The 22,248-nt window shown below is 40.5% G+C and overlaps 1 protein-coding gene across 2 annotated transcripts in view; it reads right to left on the bottom strand.

The window, feature by feature from the left end:
• CPSF3 (cleavage and polyadenylation specific factor 3, 73kDa) overlaps nucleotides 1-22,248 on the bottom strand; it is a 33,541-nt gene extending 11,293 nt beyond the window's left edge. The window contains exons 1-12 of one of the 2 annotated variants that reach the window (XM_010852046.1): nucleotides 22,096-22,248; nucleotides 17,304-17,367; nucleotides 15,788-15,885; nucleotides 14,750-14,878; nucleotides 13,082-13,259; nucleotides 11,679-11,768; nucleotides 10,462-10,612; nucleotides 7,552-7,727; nucleotides 6,412-6,570; nucleotides 4,977-5,123; nucleotides 2,208-2,360; nucleotides 1,102-1,210 (exon numbers count right to left, since the gene is read on the bottom strand). In XM_010852046.1, coding sequence (XP_010850348.1) covers nucleotides 1,102-1,210; nucleotides 2,208-2,360; nucleotides 4,977-5,123; nucleotides 6,412-6,570; nucleotides 7,552-7,727; nucleotides 10,462-10,612; nucleotides 11,679-11,768; nucleotides 13,082-13,259; nucleotides 14,750-14,878; nucleotides 15,788-15,885; nucleotides 17,304-17,367; nucleotides 22,096-22,145 — 1,504 coding nt within the window. In that variant the 5' untranslated portion in view covers nucleotides 22,146-22,248. Of the gene's footprint in view, nucleotides 1-1,101; nucleotides 1,211-2,207; nucleotides 2,361-4,976; nucleotides 5,124-6,411; nucleotides 6,571-7,551; nucleotides 7,728-10,461; nucleotides 10,613-11,678; nucleotides 11,769-13,081; nucleotides 13,260-14,749; nucleotides 14,879-15,787; nucleotides 15,886-17,303; nucleotides 17,368-22,095 lie in introns of those variants that run through there. The other variant, XM_010852047.1, reaches the window with a different exon arrangement.

Below are 22,248 nucleotides of genomic sequence, written 5' to 3'. Positions count from 1 at the left end.
AACAGTTAACTTGTGCTCCAGAAGGCACTCTCATTTCCCCAAACACATCAGGTCGCTAAACATCTCCAGCCAGTAGGCCAGCTGTGTTCTGCCATCTTTTCTGGTTAGCAATCTTTCACCTCCTGCATAAAAGCAACCTGGTTTACAAGGCTTTTCCTAACTCTTCTAGGCCCACTCTCTCCTCACATACTCATGCACTCTGTAGGTCCTGGGTCAATACTGTGATTAGCCCGTCACAAGATGCTTTCCCTTAACAGAGAGCTATTCAAGGCCTGGGATTGTGTGTTTTAATACATCTCTAGTCTTCCAGTACCTGGCACAAGTCTGGCATAGAGTTAAGACCTCACCAATTGTTAATGGAACAAGTTATATTTCTACTGTGTGATGGTCTGAAAGCTGACAGTTGGCTCATCTAACAGCTGCACCCTAAACATCACTGTTATTTCTTATTCCTTGCTAAATCATTTTTATTAGTGTCATATACATAAAATTGAGCACAGTTATTTACTTGAAGATAATACCATAGTTGGTGCTTCCCAAGCGGTACTAGTGGTAAAGAATACATTGCCTGCCAGTGCAGGAGGTATAAGAGATGCAGGTTTGCTCCCTGGGTTGGGAAGATCCCCTGGAGGTGGGCATGGCAACCCACTTCAGTATTCTTCCCTAAAGAATCTCATGGACAGAGGAGCCTGCTGGGCTACCATCCATAGGGTTGAAAGAGTCAGACATGACTGAAGTGACTTAGCACGCATGCACAAACACCATAGTTACTGCACAAGTGAGGACAGCTTAGCATTTGCACGGGCTTAAACACAAGGCTCAGCCAGCAACTTAACACTGAAGGTCATACAAATCAAAAAGTTTCTGTGGAGAGTCTAACATCATTTCAGGAAATGAAAGTACCAGTACTTCATGTGAAATGTAGAAGACAGGCTTAAGAAGCATCAGCAGTAGCCAACTGGTCTTATAGAGGAGCTTATGTTTCAAATTGAGCCCTCTGCAGTGGAAGCAGGAAGACTTAACCACTGAATCACCAGGGAAGTCCCAGATTTTTTAATCTACTAAAATCAAATTACATTCGACATTTAATAGTATACTTACTGGAGAGGTCACAAGGAGAAAGTATGTGATAATTAAAGTTTCTTTTAACAAGTATTCCTGAGACCCGCTGGCCCTGTTCTGGTTTTTTGTCTGCTAAAAATCCCATGACCTATTTTAAAAAAGAAGAAAAAGAGCCCAAAACAATTTGAAGAGAACAGAATCTTGTGAAACACAATTAAAAATTCAGGGACTCAATCATAATGATGACCATTTGAGCCTTTCCATTAAACTATCCCCTGGAAAGTTCTGTGAACAGTGAGATTCAGGAGTCAGTACAACCATTGGCTCTATTTTGCAAAAAAAGCCTTACATCCTTATTTCTGCAAATTTTCCTCAATTTGACTGCAAGAAATGATATTTATCAAATGGCTTCCTGGAATTTGGCTCATGTACTAAAAGAATTCTGTCAAGCTGCTCGTTAACACGCTTGATATTTAAAGCTTCAGACAAATCATGAAAAAGCTCCCGTTAGCGGTATCTTAAAAGACTTTTGATGAACAGGAGGTAAAAATGCAGACTTCTTACAGCATCCCACTAAAATTTCAGGTGAAGATTTTTTTTCTCAACTATTTCTTTTTTAAATTGTGAAAAATCTTACATTTCATCAAAAATGACTAACTCTTGAAGAAACAAATTTTTATAAATTCCATTGTATCCACAGACATTATGTTTAGACACGGGCCTATCTTCAGTTTCTTAGGGAGAATGCCAGGAGGTAGACAGAATACTGTATTGGATGTAGTAAAAAACAGTAGTGGAAAAAACAAAACCGTAATGGACATTTGTTTACTATCTGATATAGGTATGAAAAGTAAGTTGGGAATGTGGATTAAAAGCTATGAAACTCAAAACCTAATTTATTTGAAAATTTTCCATATGAAAAAACATTAGTGGAAACAGAAAAAGCCTAAAAACACAAGGATAAAGTCTTATAGTATTAAAATACTGAGTAGACAGAAATCATTGTTGAGCACATTATTCTGATTCGATTAAGAGCTGGATTTTCTTAATATACATTTCCCTAAAGGGATTTTGAACTATTAGGAATGGATAGGATTAAAAACCATAACCTTAAAAAAAAAAAACAAAAAACCATAACCTTTTACCTTGGCTAGTTTTTCTCCCCTGAAGTTCAAGGTCACTGCCTCTGTATTCCGAGGATTATGAACCTCTATGTGAACTTCATCATTATCTTCATATTCTCGAATCAGGGCTGCTTTCAATCTGGCCATTTCATTCTGTTCTCCATGGACTAAGATCTACAAAGCATAAATTTTAAAAGCACATAGGGAAGCATCCTTAGTTCAGGTTAATGTTGGCCTTTATCTGAATTAGTTATTATATGAAATGGAGATATATTTGAAGTCATTAAACTTTACTACATTTAAGGATTCCCAATCAAACATGTATGAGGTTTTCATTCTATTTGGCTTATTTCAAGAGGGAGTAAAGAAATCTCTTTTCCATTCCAGTATTTGCCACTAGTGAGACACACACCTTTATGGAAGATGACTTTTTCTAGAAAGCAGCTGGACGAGGTGACTTCTGTAGTCTCTCCCCACTTTAAGTGCATGTGGTTCTCGCGTGCAACTACTGCTACTCCTACTGTCCCAGAAAACACCCAGAGTTTTCTTCAGGTTTCTTAATATAAGACTATGAAGAGAAGCTTTCTATGGAAAAAAAGGACTTCTGATGCTTTCTTCTATTTCTTAAAGGAATGCCATATAAAATATTTCACAACCAAATGAAATTATGTTTTAGAGAGGTATTTACAAGTATTACATTAGCTAATAGTCTTTCTAATTGACTTTTATAACCTATATTTTACAAGATAGAGCATTCTTTTTTTCCTAATGTTCTTCTTTTTTAAAATATTTATTTGGCTGCGCTGGGTCTTAGTTGCGCTGGATCTAGTTCCCTGACCAGTGATCGAGCCCAGGTGCTCCGCATTGCGGGTGTAACGTCTTAGCCACTGGACCACCAGGAAAGCCCCAAGACAGATCATTTCTAACCTACAGACTACTGGTAGTTGATGTCTTGCCTGGGCTAAAGAAGCTTGCCCAGTGTTACTGCAGGCAGAGGCATATGGCCTGGAGATGATGAGCCCCAGCTCTAGGGGCTGTAACACAGATTTGTGTTATTTGCTGTAACACAAATCCTGGCATTGCCACTTACTAGCTGTGTAACTTAGGGCAAATTATTTAACATCTCATTGCCTCGTCTACAGAACCACTGTTGGTTGTGAGGAGTAAGCAAGTTGATGTATACAAAACCCTAGCACAGTGCTTGGCACATAGTAGATAATCAATAAATGCTAGGTTTTGTTTACTGTTGCCACCGGTACTATTATTAGTTTATCGTGTGGGCAGACCTTTGCTGACTTGGCTACTGGAGGAGAGTAAACATCAAATCCAATTCAGGGATTTAAACCGACAGCAGAGCTAGACTCTGGAGAGCAACACAATGGGACTGAGGATGAGGGGGTGATTCCAGAGAGAAGGTGCCACACAGCTTTTCCTCCATGGCTTTAAAATCTGGGAGAATATCCATAAACCACATACAGTAGTAGACACCCATGAACGGCCTACACTTAACTCATATAAAGCCAGTAGGAGAGGAACTTTTCCCACCAAAGACTGCTGCTCATCAAGGGGCAGCAGTAACTGTCAGGACTATTTGCTAGAAAGAACTAAAAAATGACCAACACGGGACACAAAACGCTCAGCATCCTTAGTCACCAGGGAAACGAAATCAAAACTACAGAGGTGCTGCTTCACCCTTACTAGCGTGGTGATGATTCTAAAAAGGAAGATAACAAGCTGACAAGAGTATGGAGAACTGGAACCCTTGTGCATTGCTGTGGGAATGTAAAATGGTGTAAATGCTGTGGAAAGCAGCTCGGTGATTCCTCAAAAGTTAAACGTAGAATTAGCCCATGATCCAACAATTCCACTCCTTGGTATATACCCAAAAGGACTGAGACAAAGGACTCAAACAGATACTTACATGCCAGCGTTCATGGCAGCATTATTTACAATAGTGGAAATGTAAACACTAATTATAAAGGGTGGAAACAACCCAAGTGTCCCTCAACAGATGAATAAACAAAACATGGTATATACATGCAATAGAATATTATTCAGCCATAAAAAGGAATGGAGTTTTGATACATGCTACATTGAGAGAGGGTACTTCAGTACTTCATCCATTTCCTCATCTTTCATCTTACGTTCTGTAAGAGCTCCTCTAAGTTAAGAAACTTTTTTTTAGTTTAACTCTCTCCAACCCCACCAAAATATAACTGTTACCATCAAAATTACATAAAACTTAAGGAGCTGTGCAATGTATTTCATATCTAACTGCATCATTAACTCCTACTATGATGGCTTGCCTCTCTCCTCTCTCCACATTAAGAGGCATTTCCTATATGCCAGGCCCCATGTTACACGCTTTAAATATATGTTCTCTCATTTAGTTTTCATAAGAACTTTAAGAGGTGTTATTATCCCCATTTACAGATGAGCTAAGGAAAGGTTAAGTCACTTGCCCAGGACTACAGGGCAAGTAAGGGATGGAGATGAGATTCGAAACAGTCACACTGCGAAGTCAGTGCTCTTAAGTTACTGGGGAAACAGCAAGAAAATAAGGGAAAAGAAGCTGAGCTGGTAGATCTGAGCCAGAGATCCCGTGTAAGATGGAGAAAATGAAAGTGCACAGCTTGCCTAACTCAAAGGGAAGTGGTGAAGGTCAGATGTAAGGGCATGAGGCCTGTGATGAGAGCACTACCATCAGGGCAGGGCTGCTCTGAGGACCAGCTGCTGCTGGGCCAGCCTCTTCCTGAGTCTTTAATGCTAAAGTCAAACGCATACACTGACCACGTGAGGCGGCTTCAAAGCACGTATAAATTCACTGGTTTGCTGGTAATCCGTGTGCGCAGAGAAAGAGATGTAATCAACAGACATTTTCAGAGGTAACTTCTGCCCGGACATGGTAGTGATTTCTTCCGGTTCAGACATGATATGCTGTTATAAACAAAGAAAAGTAAACAAAACACATAAACTCTTAATTAGAAAACAAAAGGTATGTTTTCTACTTTTTCACCTAGCCATAAACTCATGCTAATTTAGGAGTTTTAGCACAAAAAGCATTCGAATACTACTGACTCAGTCAATATCAAATACTTATTTTGTCAATCAAGGAAACGTTTAATCAGGAAAGTAAGCAAATTAACAAAACTTCAGTGTATTTGGAGTCCTACAAGGGAGAATTTTAACTTGTGGTTGGAAAAGCACACTTGCATCCCCAACCATCTGCCCTGAAAAGTCCCTTTCCAGGTGACAGGATCTGTATAAAAGACCAAAGTATTTCTACTCTGAAATCTATGTTAGATACACAGCCAACACTAAGTGTCTAGCAGAATAAGGTAAAGTAATAAAAATGATCTGAGCTGGGAATCATAATGTGTTTATTAGTTATCAATAAGAGAATGTGATGCAGGAATGTTCAGAATCTGCCTCTCAAGCTTTGCACATCAGTGTCTACATCCCTCACAGTTAATATCAACCATTTAAAAAAATTTATTATTCATCTTTGGCTGTGCTGAGTCTTCGTTGCTGCATGGGCTTTTCTCTAGTTGCGGGGAGCAGGGAATACTCTAGTTGCAGTGCGCGGGCTTCTCAACGTGACAGCTTCTCTTGTTGCGGAGCTCAGGCTCTAGGGCACGTGGGCTTCAGTAGCTGCAGCACGTGGGCTCAGTAGCTGTGGCTCCTGGCTCTACAGCACAGGCCCAATAGCTGTGGCGCATGGGCGTAGTTGCTCTGTGGCATGTGGGATTCTCCCGGATCAGGAATCAAACCGCTGTCTCCTGCACTGGCAGGCAGATTCTTTATCACCGAACCACTAGAGAAGCCCTCAAACATTTTATGTCAAGAGGAAGGTGGGCACTCAACCCAAAACACATTCTCCAACTTTTCAAGAGAACATTATGAAGCCTTATGAACACCGATGAAGCCTTTTCTTCATCAGATGAGGATATCCATGTGTTTGTCTCAAATAGATTCCCTTCCACTTTTTTTTTTTTTAACTGTAACTAGATGAGCACTTCTCAAGCTTTCACATGCTTATCCATCACCTGGATCTCATTCGTCAACCTTAATTAAGATCAGCTCCAGCTGCCTATTGCCATCCTCATTTTAAAAAATCAAGACCTATGTCATTTAAAGAACTACTTCAATGGAGAAACCTGTGAGGACAGCGCCACCTCTGCAGCCTTGATCAGGAAGTGCCCAATGGTCTCAGGCTCTGACTGACCTTGGCAAGCGTGCCTTCTACACAGTAGCCGGCTATGATGACGCCATTCCTCTTATCAGTACACCAGCTTTCAAAGAGCTCTCTGGATAAACCACTTTGCATCATGCCTGGGGAGGCCATGACCACGCTGGGACCAATGTCATCAAAATGATCCATGCTCTGAGAAAGAAAAGGAAATGATAACAGCATGTTAAGATAAAGCATTCCTTATTTATAAAGAACACCAAAAAGTGAGGTAAAAAGGTTAACCACGTGACTGGAAGGGCCTTGACAAAACTAGCAAACATTTTAAGTTCCTGAACAGTTTATTTAGGCTGGGAATGAAAGGAAAACAAAATGATAAAAAGCCATTAGTTCACACTGACCTTCAAAACCTTCTTTAGGTAGCTAAAAAACCATTAGGAGCATTTTCAGTGCCTAGCAGACAGGCAGAGTCAAATGGAAGGAAAAGTCAAATGGATTTCTATCTATCCAAGACAGAACTCCAAAAGAATTTCCCCAAAGATTCACAATGGCTTTGCACTCTTCATCAGTATTCTGAGTTGGCCTGGAAATCTAACTAAGTTTAACACTGTTTCTAGGGAAAATATGGGTCTAATTCCTAAGCAATTAACCTAAAAAATACTTTGTGAACAGAACCTATTAATAATTGGAAGACCACTTATAACTTGAATTATTTAGGGCATTATGTTATTATGATTAGAGCATTAGTTCAAATGAAACTTTTTATTTAAATAAAAGGAAATTAGATTTTATTGAATACTCTAGAAAAATAAACATGAAAATTTTCACATATGGAATCTGCAGTGCTAATCAAAAAGATGATTAGGTCTGAGTAAGAACAGAAAAAATACATAGCAGATATTTTTCTCATCAGGGCTTTTTATTTCTATGGCAGAGGAATCCAAGTTATATAGCAATAGTAAATATTGAGAACATGTAGAGACTTGGAACAAATGGCAATATTTATACGTTTAAGCAAAAAGGAATGCCAGTTGCGAAGTTTATGGTATCCCTCAGAAAAGTGATGAAAGGTAAGACTTTAGCATGGAGTCAACCAGAGGATCAATGGCGGGCATCTCCCACTGTTAATGACTTACTTGAGTGTTATTCGTCCTTCTTTCTTCCACAAGCACTCACCTTCAGATTACTAATGTGTTTGAAAACAAATGGATTATTGATGTTGATCTGTTTGCGGATTTTGTCATTCATGGCGTTCACATACGTCTGGTACACTGCCATACACTTCTTGGCCAAAGATGATGCATAGTATATTGGAATATCATGGAGTTCTGGGTGATTCTGCCAGTACTCATCTAGAGAGATTTTACAAGAAACACATTTTTCTTTTAACGTGAGGTGGTGGTTTAGTTGCTAAGTTTTGTCTGACCCTTGCAACCCTATAGACTGTAGCCTGCCAGGCTTCACTGTCCCTGGGATTCTCCAGGCAAGAATACTGGAGTGGGTTGCCATTTCCTTCTCCCCTTAATGTGGGGTAAATAGCTCAAATAATAAATGATACACACAAGAAGTTTTTAAAAAAATTCAGAAAAGAAATAAAGCACAAAACTATAAAGAGGTTAAGAAAAATTAAGTAAATTAAAAATTTACTAAAATTGGTCCTAACTCAAGCTTAAAAAACCAGAACTTCTTTCCTTCTTTTTTTAAATGAGAGTATACTGACTCGATGGATGTGAGTCTGAGTGAACTCCGGGAGTTGGTGATGGACAGGGAGGCCTGGCGTGCTGCGATTGATGGGGTCGCAAACAGTAGGACATGACTGAGTGACTGAACTGAACTGAACTGATGGTTAATTGAGAACATTGTGTTAGTTTCTGGTGTACGGCAAAGTGATTCAGTTACACAGATTCTTTTCCACTCTAGTTTATCACAAGATACTGAACACAGTTCCCCTGTGTGACACAGTAAAGCCCTGCTGTTTATCTAATTTATACACAGTAGTCTGTACCTGCTCATCCCAAACGCCCCAATTATCCCCCCTGCCCCAGCCTTTCCCCTTTAGTAACTTTAAGTCTGTTCTCTGTCCCTGTGTCTGTTTTGGAAATAAGTTCATTTGTATCATATTATAGAGTCCACATATAAGAGATAACATGATATTTATCTTTCTCTGTCTGACTTACTTCACTTAGTATGATCATCTCTAGGTCTATATATATTAGGAAGCGGAAGGTAAAAAAGGCTGAAAACTGTGGCAATTTTTTTTTTTTTAAACTTGATTTATAAGTGAAACCTCTATATAAGGACTGGGACTTTTCCCATCACATGTGTTACATTTCTTGCTTTGCCCTCTGGTTTAACTGTTCATATTCTTTTAGATATGATTAGAATTTTTACTGGTGTCGATGCTCTCATATATACTCTTATGATTTCTCAAATACCTTCCAAAGTATACTATATCCCAAGATCACATCACAGCCTGGTACTTTTTGTGTGTACTTTTATGAGAAAACTTCAAGTGTTAAAAAAAAAGATGAATAACTTGCCCAGAGTCATATGGTTAGATCATGGGTGAGATCTGAAACCAGTGGTTGGCAAGGTCATCCTCTCTATTATAGAACAGTACAGGGAGAATCTAAGGGACAAGGAACAAGGGCGGAGAGCAGTCCTCATTCATAAAAGGAATCACAATATACTTGATAGTAGGGTTGTCAGACAAAAACAGCAAATGCTCAATTAAACTTTAATTTCAGACAAATAAAAGATTTTTAGTATAATTTGTCTGAAATACTTGCTATAATATCAAATATATTATTTATTTGAAATTAAAATTTAACTGGTGTCCTGTATTTTTATTTACTAAATCTGGCAACCTGATGATGGTGACAACCTGGCTTTACATCTTATTTCTTCTACTCCTCTCATTACTTTGCCATGGAGACTTTTCATTTTAAGACTTCTATAAGGACAAATGTGACATGCAGTAGGAAAGGAGAACCAAGAGAAAAAGGACTGGCTAAGGCTTTAGAAAATTTAGCTTCTACTAAGTCCTTCAGTTGTGTCCAACTCTTTGCGACCTTTTGGAGTATATAACCCACCAGGCTCCAGGCAAGAATAGTGGAGTGGGCTGCCATGCCCTCCTCCAGGGGATCTTCCCAACCTGGGGACTGAACTCACGTCTCTTCTGTCTTCTGCAGGTGGGTTCTTTATTTAGCACTAGCACCACCTGGGAAGCCCTGTCTCTCTCAGAGATTTGCTTTTGATCTGAGGTCATTTATTCTTTCCCCTTATTTCCCTTTTCAGTGTAACAGGGATTCTATTTGTCCCTATCATCACACATATGGAAGAACTGAGAGTGAGAGCTCAAGACCTTTTCTAGTTCTTCACGTTGAAGCCATATACGTATAAAGCACTTACCAGTTATTCTTAAAGAAAAGTGCATTCCCCAGAAAAGAATCACAGAATGTTAAAAAGGGTTGCTAAATATAAATATATGTAAAAAGTGATACCCACTGTTCCTCTTATTACAAAAAGTTATACATGCACATTAAGGTATTTGGAAAATGGAGAAAGGCAGGAAAAAGAAATCATCCAGATATCTAGATTTAATATCTGGATATCTTTCCAGTCATTTGTGTATTTTCTACCTAACTAGGGTCCGAGTCCACAGTTTTGAACCCTACTTTTTTGGTCCACTTAATATATTATGTAACAATATGTATTAACTCATCTGAAACATGATTTTTTTTCTAGAGTGTGATATTTATTGACATAATATTTCATTAGAAATATTTAGAATTATGAAATCTCTTAACTCACAGAATTTTCGATGTATTTATTTCCCAGAGGTTGAACTGCTGGGTCCAAGGGTAGGGTATTTTTAAGACGCTGACTATTCACCATTTATAGTCCCAGCAGTGCTGGAAGACAGTCGCTGCATCTCTGGGCTCTTACTGGCAACAATTCCCTCGTCTTAAATACAGAAACCAAAGCCCAGAGGGTAGAGTGACCTATCCAAGGACATGCAGTGATCTTGCTCTAACTGCACTGTAGGATTTTGAGACTATCCCAAATAAAAAGGAAAAGGCGTACCTAAAATCAAGAGGAGTTCCTGGGCCCGTCCGAGAGCAAAGACGGGAATGAGGCCTCGGCCCCCTCTGTTCACAATATCATGGACGGTATTACAGAACCTTGCCTCTCGCTCCTCTCGCTTCTCGTGGATATGGGTCCCATAAGTAGATTCCTAAACAACATGAGAAGGGTGAGACCAGGGCTGGTGAGTCTCAAAGAATACAAAAGGTAAATATCAATGAAATGTAGAAGCAAAGTGACCTATGTCTCTATTATTATGCAATTTACTTGAACATATGCTGTTAAAACACTAATTGGAAAGAAGAGTGAATAAAAATGTTAGAATTCAGGTCTGGCTAAGGAAAAATATCAGGAAATAGTTCAAAAATGTATCTTCCCTGCTCAAGATAATTTTAGGATGCTTCTTTCAGCACTGGCCGCCCCCCAGGAGCTTATCAGAAGTACCAGAGCCCCAGGTCAGCCACAGTCAGAATCTGTATTTCTATAGCATTACCAGATGTTTCATAAACACATTAAAATTTGAAAGGTACTGCTCTACAGTACCAGATATAATGAAAATAACTTTTTACCCTGAGAATTAAAAAAAAAAGCAACTTTCCTTAAGGTCAGTTTACATGCTGAATATACCATGAGCTAAGACAAACTGAGTTCACTCACAATACACTGCATATGGACAGCAATACACACCAGTCCCTCATGCTTGGGTAGCTGGGGGATGCTGTGGGTGGTGAGGGGGCAACAGACAGCACTTCCACCGATATTCTTATATAAACCATAGGACCAATGCAAATTTATTAATTTGCTCCTTACCACTCATCCCCTCCCCACCAAAGCTTCTGTACAGTTAATTGCAACCTAGTAGGAAGGTAAGACATACACATAAAGTTAGCAGGTGCTAGAGGCCAGAAGACAGTCACCACGGCAAAGACAGTGGGGCCACGCCATTCTACACAACCTTTAAGACGTTCTACATGTTTGGAGTAATTAACCTAAACAAGAATATTTGGGAGACAGAATATCATCTCCGATATTAGACTAGCTAATATATTTAACACGAAGTGGGGTTGCACTACAAAGAGAGGCTAAAACATTTTTGTACTAAAAAACTAGACATATTTATATCTGATCACAGATATGAAAATGAGATCATGTTATTTTTCCCTGGAAAAAATCCTACTTACATTACACTAATTACAATACAGGGCACTAATACTTACAATGATAAGAATATCAGGTTTAATGTTAGGAATTTCAGCTGCCATTAAGTGTCTGTCTTCTTGTCTTGAGAAATCACCTGTGTATAAAAGCTGAGAAAAAGAGAAAGTTAGAAATTAGAAAAGTTAGAAAGTTAGAATTCTGGAATGCTTCATTTTACTCTGAATATATTTCACTCATAAATTCTTGAAAATGAAGTGCAATAGAAAAAATAGCCTAATTTTTTAATGAAATGTAGATGCATTCAGTTCAGTTTAGTCACTCAGTCATGTCCAACTCTTTGCGACCCCATGAATCGCAAAATGCCAGGCCTCCCTGTCCATCACCAACTCCCGGAGTCCACTCAAACTCATGTCCATTGAGTCGGTGATGTCATCCAGCCATCTCATCCTCTGTCGTCCCTTCTCCTCCTGCCCTCAATCCTTCCCAGCATCAGGGTCTTTTCCAATGAGTTAACTCTTTGCATCAGGTGGCCAAAGTATTGGAGTTTCAGCTTCAACATCAGTCCTTCCAATGAACACCCAGGACTGATCTCCTTTAGGATGTACTGGTTGTATCTCCTTGCACTCCAAGGGACTCTCAAGTATCTTCTCCAACACCACAGTTCAAAAGCATCAATTCTTCTGTGCTCAGCTTTCTTTATAGTCCAACTCTCACATCCATACATGACCACTGGAAAAACCATAGCCTTGACTAGACAGACCTTTGTTGGCAAAGTAATGTCTCTGCTCTTTAATATGCTGTCTGGGTTGGTCATAACTTTCCTTCCAAGGAGTAAGCATCTTTTAATTTCATGGCTGCAATCACCATCTGCAGTGATTTTGAAGCCCAAAAAAATAAAATCAGCCACTGTTTCCTCATTTATTTGCCATGAAGCGATGGGACTGGATGCCATGATCTTAGTTTTCTGAATGTTGAGCTTTAAGCCAACTTTTCACTCTCTTCTTTCACTTTCATCAAGAGGCTCTTCAGTTCTTCTTCACTCTCTGCCATAAGGGTGGTGTCATCGCTTGTATCTACTTCAAAATGTGTAACTTAACTCAGTCATAAACCATCTAGAGTTTCAATTATTCAATCTAACTAATGGGAATAATATAATCCCAGAATTTGTCCACAAAGATAACCTTGAGATATATTCTCAGCATCTTAGAGAAAAAGGGCATGATGATCAGGAAAGAACTCTTTACTTTTTTGAGATGCTTATTGTACTCTTCTCAATCATGATACAGAAAGTACTAACACAGGGGTAGGAACAATATTTACAAGGCAAAAGTACCAGCTTAATTTTACCTTGTTTCAGTGTTTTTGCACTTTGCTAGCCTTAGGGAATATTCTTTAGTACACTTGGTGGCGTAAGCCCTGCACTGATTTCTTACGGGCAGGAAATTCCCAAGCTAGAGTGTACCTTCACGCCTGCGATCTCGATCATGAACATGGCAGCTCCCAGGACATGGCCGGCGTGATAACACCAAAACTTGATTCCTGCAACTTCCTTCACTTCATGAAAATTGATGGTTTCAATTTTGTCCATGCTTTCTTCCAAATCTGTCTCAGTATACAGCATGTCGTCTGCTGATATGTTACTAAATTTTTAAAGATGCCAACACAAAAAAATTAAGGGTAAGATTTTTATAAGTCTTTAAACTCAAAGAAATTGTCTGTGGATGACATAGCCACATATTTCTTAAAATCATATTGTAGGTGTTATGCTATTTCTAATCTCTTGGACCTTTTGTATATGTTTTTACTCTGCTATTATGAGAAAAATGCTTAGTGTATATAAAGCATGATTTCAAACAAAGCACACACACTAAATTAAGGCAAAGTACTCTTTAGGATAGCACTTCTCAACCTTTTTTCCTACCCCAACACCTTCTGTGAGATAAAGGCACTCACACACATTGAATCACAGCAGTTTTCCCCACCTGTGATATAAAAAGACTTATCTAGAAAATCTAACAAGTTTTCTCTGGAAAATTATGCTAACATACTTCAAAAAAAACAAGAGAGGTTGGGGTTAAGGACACAGTCTAGGGCCAGACTGATTGGATCTGAATTCCAGTTTTGTCTCTTACTGTGACCGTCATGGGTAAATTACTTAACTTCTCTGTGCCTCAGGCTGAAAAGTGAATTTAAGTGAAAGTTTTAGTTACTCAGTCATGTCCGACTCTTTGCAACCCCATGGACTGCAGCCCGTCAGGCTCCTCTGTCCATGGAATTTTCTAGGCAAGAATACTGGAGTGGGTAGCCATGCCCTTCTCCAGTAGATATTCCCAACCTAGGGATCGAACCTGGGTCTCCTTTATTGCAGGCAGATTCTTTACCATTTGAGCCACCAAAGAAATCCATGCCTGTCTAATCATCTGTAAAATGGGATTCATGCAGAGTCTGCATCACAAGGCTGACATGAAGATGAAAGGAGTTAACATATGTCAAGAACTGAGGACTATGCCTGGCATATGGTGAGCTTCATTTAAGTGTTAACCAGTAAAATCATTACCAAGGATAACTCTTCCATTTTCTGTATGTTTACAGAATAACAAACTGCATCTTAGCTACCCTAGGAATATACATATGAAACAGTAAGCCTTTGAAGGTTTATCATTTGTGCTATACTTATCACAAGAAGGCTCCAAACTTTCTGGAAAAGGAGCAGATTTTTCTCTTGCAGCTGGAAAAGGCTTCCCCAGGGAACCTTTTCACTTCAGACAGTCAATTTGCTTTGATCAAATCACCCAAAAAAAGACTTCAATAGATACCACTGTATAATGTATTCTGCTTTAAATTTTAATAAAATTATGAAATTGCATACATAGAATATTGCTATCATACCTTATAACTCACCTAAATTTCAAAGACTTAAAAGGATGCAAAAACTACATAAAACCTTTACGCCAAGGAGGTGCTGGGGACACAATACCTATTTGATGAGTTGGTACTGAATGAATACATGAGTGATACCCTTGTGAATAAGAAGAAAACATCTCATTTCAAAACACAAAATGGTCTATATCATCAACTGTATGTACTGGGTAGAACCAAGTGCATGTATAAATCTATAAAGGTAATTTACCTAACTTTGACATAATCTGAAAGAAGCCATCTATAAATAGCTTTTGTAGCATGAGTCATAAATGTTCTTCCTTTGAAACTTGTCTTCTGTAGAAACCAGGGCAAAGCTCCACAGTGATCCAAATGGAAACTTTAAAAAAAAGAAAAAAGAGCTTCTGTCAATTTTTTAAAATATTATATATCATATACTTTAGATACAGAAGAGTTCTATGTAACATTAGATACTTTCAGAACACCCAGAGTAGGTATGTGCAGAGGGAAGGAATAATGTATTTAGTTTTAACATAAGAAAAACAAAAGTATTTCTCTCAAATATAGCCAAGCCTATTCTCAAAAGTCAAAATTATAACAAGCGCTTTAGTGGTATAAAACCCACTTCATATGGCTTATATGAAACCCATCATGGTTTACATATGAAGTTCCCACAGAACAGTGTGACAACACAGCTGCTGTTCAGTCGCTCAGTCGTGTTCAACTCTTTGCGACCCCACAGACTGAAGCACGGCAGGCTTCCGTCTCCTTCACTATCTTCCTGAGTTTGCTCAAACTCGTGTCTATTGAGTCGATGATGCCATCCAACCATCTCATCCTCTGTCGTCCCCTTCTCCTCCTCCTGCCCTCAATCTTTCCTAGCATCAAGGCCTTGTCCAATGAGTCAGTTCTTTGCCTCAGGTGGCCAAAGTATTGGCGCTTCAGCATCAGTCCTTGATGAATATTCAGGCAACACAGCAGCCTCAGGGATATTCTGTGAGAGGGCTTTCTTAGTCTCAAGTTTTACAATGATCAAGGCATATGTTATCTCTTCCCTCCTCCTCATTTACTCTAGATAAGTGAAAGGAAGTTTTCTGTCATAAACTTCTCTCACCTGTGATGACAATATGGCGTGCTGTCTTAGATGTCTGCGATATAATTCCTAGTAGAAAATATTTTTAAAACACTAGAATCTTAAAACCTGGTAAAGATTGATCTTTAAAGTAAAAGTCCTTGAAAAACAATGCCCGCAATAAAAAGTAAAACAAAAACAAACAAAAAGCCTTACTGACTAATTAGTAGGAGATCAATCTCAGCTGGGTCAATCAAATCAATATAAGGAAGAGCATCCATTCCTTCTAGGCCAGGATGGATCCCACAGTCCAGCTGAAAGACATGGGAAAGAGATCACAGTCTTCTCCACATTTTATTCAAATTCATTCAACAAATAGACATCATAACTGATCCATCATACCATACACAGTCAGGAAAGATTCTATGTTTGGAATGCAATTCTTATTAAATGGGTAAATACGCTGTTAACAATTCTAACTTCCCAAATTTAAATACAGCTCATATTTAGAGTCACAAGGACACAAAATACAAGAAATCTTCTTTCTAGTTACTTTTTGTAGGCACTCTAATAATGCATGAACTCTTTTGCAAGAACTTTAACATCAGAAATGGCTAGCATTTTTTAAAGTTCATAGATTCACTACTACCACATGTGACTATCGTGAGAAGGCAACGATTAGAAAAACAGGAAACTTCTCTGATCAGGACAATTTAGGTATTAGAAGACAAATTCTTCAGAACCAGTCATTCCTGAATTATATCCTCATTTGGGAGGGTGTTTCTATCAAATTAATACAGTAAATGATTAAAAAGATTGTGTCTGCCGTGTGCCTGTTCTTTTAAGTGGGAGAAGGGGAAGAGTGAGACCAAAAGACCCTGATGAGCCTCTGCACCGCCTTCATAATGAGGACCCCAGAGACCACCTCTTCCAGTCCCTCCAGCTCTCAGCTAAGGAAACGGGCTGAGAAGGGGCCTGACTTGCCCAAGGCCAGGCACCCTGGTGCTAACTTAGGCACCTCGGCTACCAGACCAGGGCCTGGCCTATTGTCCCACTGCACAGGAGGAGGTTGGAGTTCTGCATGTGTTGAGGAGGCCAGTTCCCTGGGGTCTCCCACTGCGGGTGGGGCAGACAGGTTGGCAGACCTTCAGGAATGGAAGAGGGATTTGGAAGACTTTTAGATTAGGAGATCCAGTTGACAGTTTTACAATCTTTAGTTCCTCAGTCTAATATTATGTCAATGCCAAGTGGAAGTATACTAGTTTTCCACGTTAACATTTTATAGATGCATATACTAACCATGACATTATTCTGGGGGCAAAACAGTTAATTTGCTGAATAGAAAAAACTACTGAACTAGAACAGACCTAACACTCAATGCAGACATAGACACACTGTTAATCTGACTATACTGTGCTTAGTTGCTCAATCCTGTCCAACTTTTTTTGACCCCATGGACTGTAGCTCACCAGGCTCCTCTGTCCATGGGGATCCTCCAGGCAAGAATACTGGAGTGGGTAGCCACTTCTTTCTTCAGGGCATCTTCCCAACCTTGGGACTGAACCCAGGTCTCCTGCATTGCCGGCAGATATTTTACCAGCTGAGTTACCAGGGAAGCCCAAGGATACTCGAGGGGGTTGCCATGCCTTCCTCCAGAGGATCATCCCATCCCAGGGATCGAACCCAGGTCACCCGCACTGCAGGTGGATTCTTTACCATCGGAGCCACTTACCATTATCTTCCTCCCCTTGAACTCCAGAATAATACATGATCTTCCCACTTCCTGCCCAGCTCCACTGTAAACATTCAAAGGAAAAAATAAAAATGATTAAAAAGCCATCAAAATGAAGCCAAATAAATTCAAACTTTTTTTTACAACTTAAATTACGTTCCATCTGATGACATTAACTTGAGACAGATGAGTTCCACAAAATTACAAAGACAGGGAAGAACAGCATCAACTTGGGGAAAAAATGAAAAGTGACCTCTGAGAGGTCAGACTGAGAGGATCAAAGGTTAAATCCAACCTTATGAATGTTAGGGTTAAAATGATGATGTATTTAAAATGTAAACTAGCAGTGACTCAGATGATTTAATAAAACTTTTAGAATTAGCACTTAAGTAAAAACCCATAAGCAGTTAAAAATTCTTTCAAGATGATAATACACATTTACCAAATAGCTTAAATTTAAATATTCATACATGTGAATCTCATTCCTTTTTCCTGCTACTTTCTGTTATTTCACTTAAAACAAATTTCCTTTCTTCAGAATAAACAGCCTTTCTTTCCAATTATCACAAGGCTTTAAGCCTCACCAGTCTAACCCCTCACCTTCTTTGATGCCTTATCCCAACCATTCTAGCTTGTGATTCAACCACTTATTTAATGTCATGCAGTTTTTTGGGGTTTTTTGGCTGCACTGTGGGGCGCGTGGGATTTTAGTTCCCTGACCAGGGATTGAACCTAGGACTACAGCTTCTGTAGTCCTAGGTTCCTGTAGTCTACAGGCCTACAGGTTTCAAAGTGCTAAATCTTAGCCACTGGGCTGCCAGGGAACTCTCTCAAGCAGTTTCTATTTGCCAAGCAGTGTAGATAAGCACCTAGCATATGGAAAGGCCTAATACCAGGACCCTGGCTCCAAGAATGGATAGGCTACAGGACTGACATGAGATGGACGCATCCTCAGACTGAGATCCTACTTCAGAGCAGGATGCAAAGAAAACCAGACGACCACCATGAGCCCCTGGCCTGCCACTTTAACTGGCCCTCTGCCCTCCCTCTTGAGTGTCCCTCCAGTTTTTGGTGCAGTTTTTCCTACAGTTGTTGGTATAGTAACTATTTCAAACTTTCTCCCCTTTCCTAAATTTTCCCATGCTGTATCCTACTCTTGAGTCATGGGCTTTCTTTGTATCAAAAAATTACATAGTTTGTTGGTTCCCTCAACTTGCCAACCCACTCAAATCTCTCTCTTCTTCCACTTCTCCTGGAACAGAGAATAGACCTCTCTCTGTAAGGCTAACCTTTTCACCATGGTTCTACACTCTGCCCACCTCCTCCCTCCCTCTGAGGTACTGACCCCTGCTACATCACTGGCTTTCCCCTTACTATCCTCTTTGACATCTGCATTTAAACATCCCAGTCATCCTTGTCCCCAAATGAAAATCCCTTAATTCTAATCTCTAGTCTCCCTGTCCGCTTACTAAAGGTTACATATTTTGAATTCTGGCTTTTTACCAACCATCCCTCTGAAACTCTCCCTGCAAAACAGCTCTTTGTTGCTAAGTGCAGAGAGCCCTTCTCAGTTCCTATCTCACTCTTCTCCAGGCAGCACGTCATCTTATTCCTTCTCTGAGCCTGGTTTCTTTGACTTCATGCTCTCATCCTGTCCTGCTGGTTTCCCCTAGTTTCCTTCATGCAGCTGCCTCTACCCATCTTTCAAAAGCTGTTATTCCAAGGGTTCTCCCCTCGGCTCCTTTTTCAGTCTTTCTGATCTTCATCTTCACATTTTTAATACATTAAGTGAAGTCGCTCAGTCGTGTCCAACTCTTTGCAACCCCATGGACTGTAGCCTACCAGGCTCCTCTGTCCATGGGATTTTCCAGGCAATAGTACTGGGGTGGATTGCCATTTCCTTCTCCAGCGGATCTTCCTGACCCAGGGATTGAACCCGGGTCTCCTGCATTGTAGACAGACGCTACACCCAGACAGGCCACCCAGGAAGTCCTACAGTTAACACATGAGGACTTCCAATTCTCTATTTGTAGTCCAGATTCAGGTATTTGTTCTCCCAAATCCCAGACTTCTAAGTCACCTGGTTTTGGTCTCTCTTGGGACATCTCACAGGCGCCTAACATTCAAATATGCCAAACAAGTTTGTACTTCAAGTCCCTAGCCCGTGCTCTTCTTTCTGGTACACTCTGCCCTGATATTGACATATTGGCTCCTGTGTATCATTTGAGTCTCAGTTCAAATGTCACCTCATTTGCCCTTCAGACCACTATATTGTAACACTTATTACTACATGATGTCATTATATCTACTTGTTTATGGCTTATTTCTCACTATTAAAATGAAAGCTCCATAATAGCATAGATGTCTATTTCACTCACTGCTATATAGTAAGGTGCCTGACATGCAATAAATCTCAAGAAAAACCTACTGAATGAGTAAAAACTCCCAAATTAGGAAACTTGGGAACATTACATTAAGTTAAAGAAGCCAGTTTCAAAAGATTACATGTTGCAACCCATTTATATGAAATGTCCAAAACAGGGTAATCTGCAGAGACAGAAAGGAGATTAACGGTGGCCGAGGGCTGGGCAATTTGCAGGGCAATGATACACGGTTTCTTTCTGGAATGATGAAAATGTCCTGACAGTGGTGATAGTTGTAAAACTGTATAGATTAAAAACTGTCTAACTGTACACTTTAAATGAGTGTGCTGATGTGATTTCAATCTCAATAAGGCTGTTATAAAACAATTTGAAACTCCCAAACTTACTCCAGACCTGCCCCATCTTGGGTACTCCTGGAGTGAGTAACAAACACCACCACTTACCAGTTATCCTACCTGGGAACTGGAGTCATCCTAACTCTCCTCTCTGCCCGGCCTTCCCTTCCACATCTGCCCTTTCTAACATATCTGATCACTGACAAAGCTCTAAAGCTTTCACTTCTTTACTCTCAGGTCTCTCTTTCCAACCCACTGCTGCTCATTTCACTCATTTCAAGATCTCACTGCTTATCACTTGGTTTGTTTCAATCTCATCCTACTGGATTCTCTCCACTTGATCCACCTTTTTTTTTTTTTTTTTTTGGCCACACCATGAGGGATGAGGGATCCCTCATGGGCATGAGGGATCTTAGTTCCCTGACCAGGGATCAAACCTGCATTCCCTGCAGTGGCAGCTCAGAGTCTTAACCCCTGGACCACCAGGGAAGTCCCTTAATACACCTTTAATTCATCTGTGCCACTGCTGCCAGAAGCATCTTTGATCTTCCTAAAGCATAATTTCCACCACATCCTATCCTTGCTTAAGACCCTTCCTTGGCTCCCTATAACTGGCAATAAAGACTCCAAATCCTTAGTATGCATGTATACAAGGTCCTTCATAAGCTGGACTCTGAAAGCCTCTATAGTCTCATCTGTTATCTTTTAGCTGAACCCACAGGGAGACTGGCCACAAAGAGACCTCTCATTTTCACATGTGCCACTTCCTCAGCCTGGAACATCCCTGCCCCCATGTTTTGGCTGTCTTTAATTTGTAGTCAATCTCTAGGACTCAGTTCAGTGTCCTAATTTCCAGGATGCAGGATGGCACTGTCTTCTCACCAGAAATCCACTCTGCATGCTCTCAGGGCCTTACTGCAATGCCTATGTGTCCTCTTACAGTAGTCACAATTCACTGAGCACCTACAAGGAGCTCTGCTCTGGACAGTTAAGTGCTGCTCGACTATTTCCACAGGAGGAAGTGGGTTCAGTGAGGCTGTTGTCCTAGTAATCGCTGGAGTATGGACTGGATTTCAGGTCTGACGCCAAAGCAATTGGCTGCTATTATTCCAAACTCTCTCTCCAGCACTTTTCATTTGGCACTGCAATTCCCATCAAAAGGGTGAATTCAGTTAACTCAGCCCTGTCTTATTTGTATCCCGAGTGCCTAGTGTGCTGCTTGACACTGGCTCAGAGTTTGCTGAACACAAGAAGAGATGACAGGTGCGAAGCGAGCGGCGGGCAAACTTGTGTTCCATCCCCAGTAGGTGCTCAAGGAGTTACTGAATGAACAAGTGAAGGAGATACTTTCTACCTTTGGAAAAATGTATGTGTTCATTTGGTGCTAACTCATGTCTAACAATAAACGTGTTTGCAGATTCAAACTGCGCAGTTAGGCAAGTTCTCATTTCTCTAAGCAGCATTCCAGGTCCATAAGGTGTTTCTCTGACAGAAGGCCATTTCCAGTGAAAGACAAGGCCTCTCACGGTCAATCAGCGACTGAGATATTGTCCTAACATTTCTGCCTTTTCACCTTTCCCACTTTCTACCTTCCCTAGTCCCGGAGAGTGTAAGCTCTGAATGGAACTCACAAGTTCCCTAATGTATTTCCCCTTTCACATTTCGGCAAATATGAGTCCTGGAGGTTAATAAGGCACAAGTTTAGTTCTTCCTCGCGCTGTCACAGGCTTATCCAGGTTATCATCTGACCCTGCCATCCTCAGCATCCCTGGTTCCCTCACGAGTCGCCCCTCTTGGGCGTATACGAAAGCGCCCTGCGGTCCCACCATAGGCCCTCGCCCCCAAACGCGACATCCTATCCTCCCTTGAGACTGAAGAAAAAGCAAAATCCTATTCAAGTTAGCAGGCCCCTTCCGATTCAGTTTCTCAAACCGCTGCAGCGCAGAGGCCTGGCTCGGGCCAGGAGCTGGCTGCCGAGGCAACCGGCCCTGGGGCGGGGGGCGACTGAGGCCAACCATCGGGTTCCCCTCCTCGCCTCACAGTCACGGCTTCAGTCCCTCTCAGGTCCCTTACAGGGGTCGGATCAGCAGCTGGTCACTCTCCTCTGCAGGAATCGCGGACATCTCAGAAGTCCAAACGGGAATGAGGAACAACAGGCCGCAGGAGTCTTTCTAAACTAGAAGAAAAGACACAGAGACCCTAAGAAGGAAGAACCACCCCCGCTCC

Source organism: Bison bison, unplaced genomic scaffold, assembly GCF_000754665.1.
Source record: "Bison bison bison isolate TAMUID 2011002044 unplaced genomic scaffold, Bison_UMD1.0 scf7180017864307, whole genome shotgun sequence".
NCBI classification, from domain to species: domain Eukaryota; kingdom Metazoa; phylum Chordata; class Mammalia; order Artiodactyla; family Bovidae; genus Bison; species Bison bison.
The sequence above is the reverse complement of the archived record's forward strand: the minus strand, read 5'-3'. Positions and strand labels throughout refer to the sequence as shown.